This window comes from Limanda limanda, chromosome 9, assembly GCF_963576545.1.
Source record: "Limanda limanda chromosome 9, fLimLim1.1, whole genome shotgun sequence".
Lineage (NCBI taxonomy): Eukaryota > Metazoa > Chordata > Actinopteri > Pleuronectiformes > Pleuronectidae > Limanda > Limanda limanda.
In genome coordinates, this window is record NC_083644.1 from 22,149,681 (window position 1) to 22,156,890 (window position 7,210).

Consider the following 7,210-nt stretch of genomic DNA (forward strand, 5'->3'; position numbering starts at 1 on the left):
TTGGCTGTAATCCTGCTGTCTGGATGAGAGACGTTACTTGGCAGAGTGAGAAAGCCAGCGCAGCAGCAATGCAGACTCCCCAAGGTCCTAGTGCCCTGTCTTTTATTGTTAAGTATGATGAGAGGCTGTTGGATTGTAATTTTAAGTTGGAGAAAACATACAAAGCAGAAACGCACTCACATATGTAGCATGTTAGAGTTATAAATAACTTGTCCATGTGTAAAGCAATACTTAAATTTAAAAAAAAAATTTTTTTTTTTTTTTTTTAAATCCCAAAAATTATTTGGGGGGGCTGAAGAACATTTTAGGGGGGCTTCAGCCCCCCTAAAACAGGCCTAACGACGCCCCTGGCACAATGTAATAAATTTACATTGCATGTGTCGTCAAATTGATGAGGTTTTTCCTTTATTTGCACGTGTCTTTTCCATACAGTCTGTAGTTTTTTCTAATTGCTTGTTTTTTCCAATTACTTTGCAGTGCGTTGAGCTCTCTTGGCCACCGTAGGAAAGAGTAAAAAAAGCAATTTGTTCTTAATTTTAGATTTTTAAGTTGTCAGTCACCACATACATATGTTTTGAAAGATGCTATAGCCTAAGTAAAGTTTGTTTATTATATTTTTTAAACAAACAATGTGCTTGAACAAGGAACAATTGTTGAAATACAGTCTATTCTATGACGTTTGGCTTCTAATCAAAGTTTTAGAGCTTGCAGTAAACAAGGAAAGACTTAAATGTGCACCTTACTGAATCAGGAATTGTTCATGGATGTTAGACAAATAATTGTCCCCCTCTGTTTAAATTGCGGACCCTTCCAGCCCCTGAAAACCCTAGATCCGCCAATAGGACTTTCTCGACTAAACTACGAAGATGATAACAACGTGAAAAGGAAATAATATAGTGCATAGGAATATATTTGATGGTTTCTTCTCTGTTGGTGACCACCTTACCCAGCGTCCAATCTATCCATCACATCATCCAACTTCTCACGCGCCTCTAGTGACGCAAGCAAGTGTCAGCGCGGGTGCGTGTTTTGACACGAGCCTTCATATTCCTCTGACGTGAGGCTGTAACTCTCAGAAGAGCAAGAAGTCAAGAATCAGAACCAAGAGACACAGGAGAAGGAGGGAATGAGAGAGATGAGGACCTTCCAGAGCCAAAGTGATCCTGAGCAGTGCGGAGTCTCCAGCAGCAGCAGCAGCAGCAGCGGCGGCGTCATGAGTCCACTGAGCACGGCCAGCATCACCCTGGCTGCCCTGCTCATCCTCACCATACCAGTCTGCACCAGTGAGTCCTCCACTCTGCTTTATATCATCCTATATGTCTGTATATTTCACTTCATCACTAACTTTGTGAAAGATCAAACTCTCTCAAGGTCTTGCAAGTGTGAAAGTATCTGACCTGCTATCTATCTATCTATCTATCTATCTATCTATCTATCTATCTATCTATCTATCTATCTATCTATCTATCTATCTATCTATCTATCTATCTATCTATCTATCTATCTATCTATCTATCTATCTATCTATCTATCTATCTATCTATCTATCTATCTATCTATCTATCTATCTATCTATCTCTATCTATCTATCTATCTATCTATCTATCTATCTATCTATCTATCTATCTATCTATCTATCTATCTATCTATCTATCTATCTATCTTTCGATCTATCTATATAATGTTGCTTTTAATTTGGTTTATTCCAACACACTAACTAAAGTGAAAAAAGTGTATGTTTTTTATATTTTCTTTGTCTTATACTTTGTTACTTAATATAATTTTGTCCTATCATTTAATACCATAAATTGTATCTGTTTGTACATCTTTTCTTTTTAACAGTTGAAACATATTCTTTTTAACAGTTGAAACATATACTATTATTTATAATAAATGTTACTAATTATTACCAGTATTTTTTTTTTTTTTTTATTAAAGGTTTATCATATTTTGCCATCTTTACCTTAAAATGATTGCATGTTAACAGTACATCACTGTCCAGCCGGATCACTATCATGAGTGACATTTAGTCATTCTGAAACAATTTGATGTCAAACAAGACATTTTTGGAAAACACTCTCAACCAGAAATGCCATCATGATCTCTCAACCTCTGATTTGTCGTGTCTACTAACTGAGACAAAGTCCTGCATGATTGAAATGTTTGAATATGTGGATGGACAGTCGCTCCTGACTCCCTGTAATGTCAAAGTTATCTTTGTATCGGACCATGTAAGCTTTGGGATTCAGCAGCTGTGTAGGCTGCATGCTGCTGACTTGTTGTTTTTACAGGAAAACAATAAATTGATGAAAATCGAGCACAGGCAGTAATCTCATGTCAACATGTTGGAACAATAACACAAGCTTCTAAGTAGCCAAGCTGTTACCCTGCTAATGGACGTCCACTGCAATCATGTCGGAGCAGAGCTTCCACTAAACGTTCCTACAGGAGAAGCTGTTCGTCATCACAGCAGAGGCACCACTGCTTCATGCATTATCAGTTTCCTGTCAGTGAAAACACACCATTGTTAACAAATGTAAATGTGTGTGAGGATGATGTCAAATAGCTAATTGTGTGTGTGTGTGTGTGTGTGTGTGTGTGTGTGTTTCTATTGCATGAAACAACAGGTGCTCCAGCAGAAGTTCAGAGGACCACAACAGATCAGAGGCAGCTATTCAGCAAGGTACTCAATCTGTCTTTGTTTCTATGTTTCTTTCATTCTTTCATTCTTTCATTCTTTCTTTCGTTCTTTCGTTCTTTCTTTCTTTCTTTCTTTCTTTCTTTCTTTCTTTCTTTCTTTCTTTCATTTTTTCATTTTTTCATTTTATCTTTCTTTCTTAATCATAATTTCATCATATCAACCTCCAACTCTCCACAGATAGATGCTGTGTGCTCATCCTACCTCTCTGCAGACCTGGAGCTTTGGGCATCTGATGCCTTAGAGGAGCTATGTGTCATGATGCTGGTTCAGAAGTCAAAGGTATTTCACACATTCTACATTTAGTGAGTCTCAAAAGCTTAAGTGCTACAGATTCCCCCACATTCCACATGAAATTAATCAAATGACATTGTGTTTTCTTCTTAGGAGCTGAAATTGCAAGAAAAAAGTAAAAGGGTAAGCACGATTTAGTTTTTTTTGGAAACTGCTTTCCGTGAAATGGTCACGAGACCACCAGAGACATTAAACTATGTTTGCTTGTTTGTGTGTGCTTTTGAATAAATAATTTGCTACCTATCTTCAGTCGGTTGAAACTCAAACTAAGATGTCAGGCAGTGGATTCAAAAGTCAAACTGAATGATGAAAAGAGCAGTTTTTTTCTGCCGCTGTGATAAACTAAAGTGAAATGTTAACATTCGCTGTTTCATCAGACTTCATATGAAATATGATGTGAATATTATTGTCATCAGTGTTTTATTATCCGTTATGCTCATCCGAGCCTTCAAACCCACAGAACATCCCTGGAGACACATTCACTTGCCACAACAAAACATATTCCCTCAATTACATGCAAAGTGATTTAGTCTCTTTCTCGTCCACCACTGGTATGTGAAATAATACATAATGTTACGTGTTTCTGAAAACACTGACCCTGAATCTGCAGTTAACAAGCTGCTGCCCTTAGGAAACATTTGTATTATGTTGACATCTCTGTGTTACTTGTTCTTTTGTGTTACCTATAACAGTTTCACTCTTTGCCTCTGCACACGCCACACTCGGCACTGTATTCGTGTTCATGTGGCTCTGTCTCTGTGTGTGTGTTTGTCAGACCGCTCTGTTGCACCCTCTCCTCCATCTATTTTCTCAACTCAGTGCCAGAGGAGAGAGATACTCTCGATGCACATATTACGACCCCCATCCGGTCCCCTGTCACTCTCTATCTTCTGTCCGTCTCATGATGAAAAGCTATCAAAAGCTATCAAAATCAAGATGCTTTGTTTTTCAGCACGAACAATACTACATGCAAACACCTATATTATATTGTCATTAAAACTGATATAAAATCATGTTTTGAGTGATTTCTGATAAAAAATGAAAAATTATGAATTAGAGTGTCATCCTTGGTTGAAAACGTTGAAACAGCCGGTGGATATAAATAAAATTGCAGCCTTTTAAGAGGACATAATGTATAACACTTTTGTTTTTACCAACTATTGAAATGCGTGCGCTGCATTCTGTAGTTGCTTTCAACATATGTTTTGCTCTTCCTGAGCTTACATGTCAATATCAGTGTTTGATGTGGGGCATTTCTCCCCCCCTCTCTGTATGAGCTTCATCTGTTGTTCTTCCCCACACTGGCAGTAATTATGGTCTAAAATTAGTGCACCTGACAGGTGAACTTATACCTCATTGCTATCAACCACTTACATTCACAAAGTAGACAGAGCTGGCTTTGGAAAATCCAGATGTGAACGTGTAGTTGTGTGTGGGGTTGTTGTCTATATCTGCTGGTGGGAGTGTTGTGGCGACACTTAAAATCAGATTTCTGTGGCTCTTGTGTCTCTACAGGCTGAGGTCCAGGGACCCGGTGGAATCCAGAGCAGAGGTTACTTCCTCTATCGGGTATGAACATTATTCTGTCAGGATGAGAAATGAAAAGAGCACCTTGGTGATATGTTGAACATAAATAATACAATAAAAATAACACAAGTTTGTTTGCACTTGCAGCCACGAAATGGAAGACGATCCTTAGAATACGAGTAAATTCAAGGTAATTTTCCAAGAATACATTTTTATTTAGTGCCGACAGATAAAATGGTATTTGAAATTTCCAGGGACTGTACACAAATTATTAGTTACATTTTATTTAGACTAAAGGAAATCATTACTTACTGGGGTGGCCTTTCATTTATTTGCTTACTCAAGATCTTTATTTTATTCAGGCCTTTCTTCATAGTTAATGATTAACGTGTTAAATTAGTTACAACCACATAGGATCAATAAAAATAACTTTTTATTGCTATTTCTAAGTTTTGGTTTATTGACATAGCTTAAGTTAGCATGGACATTTGTTTACTTACCGGTCTAGGAGAAGACTTCATCATCAAACTACTTTCTAAAAAACTTCTCCAGCAGAGGAAAGCCACAACTATGTTTTGCTTCTAAATCCTTAAATTATTTGCATACTAACCAGCTAGAGAGCAAGTTACTGAAGCGTCCAGTCTGCCCCGAACAGGTAGTACTGCTCAGAGGATAAAAAAATAAGCTCTTGTCTTGTAAAGGCAACAAGGGACCTTCACAATCAACCACTGCTGGCAAGAAACCATGTTTGGCAACCAAGAAAACGTACAAATAGTCACTTTAAGGTCCGAGAGGGCTTTTATTCATTTAGTGTTTAAAGAGTTCTTCCAATTTAGCAATTTTCGGAGTAAATTATCGTACATTATATTAGATAATCAAAGGGAAGTTGTTGCACTTTCTTCATCTGGAGAGGGTCCAAATGAAAATAGAAATAATGCTGAGGAGGGAGTTGTTTAAACAAAAAAAAAAAAAAAAAAAACCCGATAAGCTGCATCCCTCCTTCCCACCCCGGTAATTTTATTGTCCCTAAAATCTTGTCACTATTCTAATGAGAGCGGTGACTTGTAGAAAGCTATAGGCTGGTAACACCATGTTTATATGAGGTTAAAAGGTCAGAGACATGTCAGTATGTGTGTTATTGCTGTCCTCTAATTATGTGTATAAATGTTTCCACATCTTAGGCTACGGATACAGAGACGACACCTGATAGTGAGACCAGAGCTGCTGCACCATGACTGAGTGTTCCAGACTGAAACCACAGCCCTCTGCCAGTGCTGTATATTGATGTCTGAATGTACACAATGAATATAATTCAAATATGTTTTTCATTTGCATTAAAATGCTGTGATGTGGTCTGGTTTAACGTTGGATTTTATTATAAATTGAGTCTTTCTCTGCATTTTGAAAAGATTAAACAAAGTGGCATTTGCATCTATGAAGGAGCATAACATATGTGCATTAAATTGAAAAGTTAACACATCAGGTATATTTAATCCACAATAAAAGCATTTATTTGAGATAAGACGCTGTGTGTAAAAAAGGGATACAAATGCTTGAAATATTAATTGGATTAAGAATTAAAACTAAGTAAAAAAAATACTGATATTATTTTAGTTTCTTTGAATTATAATAAATTATGTCATTTGTTTAATCAGTCACCAATCCTGGATCTACTTATGAAGTGAGGAATGATAAATTGAACAATTAAAGCAGGCCATAAACTAGTTCAATATAATATAATATAAGTAGTATTAGGAATGACTCTGATTTTAGTCGGTTGACATAAAAATCTTAGAATAGCAAGATTTAAAAAAAGGCATCTCATAGATGATGTATGTAACTACAATATTTAGAATCATTTTCAACAAGCTATCAGATTTTCTAAATTGATTAATGTATCTTCTTCCAGCATTTCTGACTGTAAACATTATTAAGTCTTCGATGACATAATGCAGGAGCAAGACTATGTAATTACTATCATCAACAGTAGGTGTCGCAATTCTCCACAAGTTGGCATCTCATTCTACCACTTCCCTGGTGGTTTCAGTTCTATTTAGTTATATTATAACACAAGATGATAACGCTCATATAAGATTTAAATGATACACCTCTTTTTTGCATTGTACATCAACTGGAATAATGAATAATGAATCAGATGAATGCTAAAAGGTGTTGATTTGTTCAGATGCCTGCACTGATTGTCTGATAACTCTGACCTAAACCCGACATTACAACCTTTATCCAACTCTGACACATGCATGTTGCTTGCAAAGATGACAGATACAGTATAAATACATTTTGAAACAGGCAGTGAAATGGTATAGAGATACAGATGATTAGTATTTCATGTATCAGTATCCGGAGTTCTCTGACGGTTCAGCTGCAGCACAGCAAACCACCACGGAATGTGAACAATTTACAGACCAGGACATTACTTGCGGTGTCGCAACATCCTAATGAAGATGTTGTGCTAAAGCATTTCCAGCCACAAACCACAATATATCCAAGTGTTTTCTCTGGGAAGTTTTAATTAGTTTTAAAGTGTTTGGATTTTTAAAATCAAATTATTGTAAAATATTACAGGACTCTCACTAAAATCTAAATAGTATAAAACGTCATGTTGGAATATGTGTGGCTGACTTCCAGATAGTTTCCTATGAGCACACAATGTAAATCATGTTGCCTGAGAAC

The 7,210-nt window shown here is 36.6% G+C and overlaps 1 protein-coding gene across 1 annotated transcript; it reads left to right on the forward strand.

Moving 5' to 3' along the window:
- The first annotated feature begins 1,135 nt into the window (after positions 1 to 1,135).
- Positions 1,136 to 4,702, forward strand: nmu (neuromedin U). Its single transcript, XM_061077441.1, has 6 exons — positions 1,136 to 1,283; positions 2,628 to 2,683; positions 2,879 to 2,980; positions 3,086 to 3,115; positions 4,508 to 4,561; positions 4,667 to 4,702. Exons 1-6 carry the CDS (start codon positions 1,136 to 1,138, stop codon positions 4,700 to 4,702), a joined length of 426 nt encoding a protein of 141 aa, XP_060933424.1.
- The last annotated feature ends 2,508 nt before the right edge of the window (positions 4,703 to 7,210 follow it).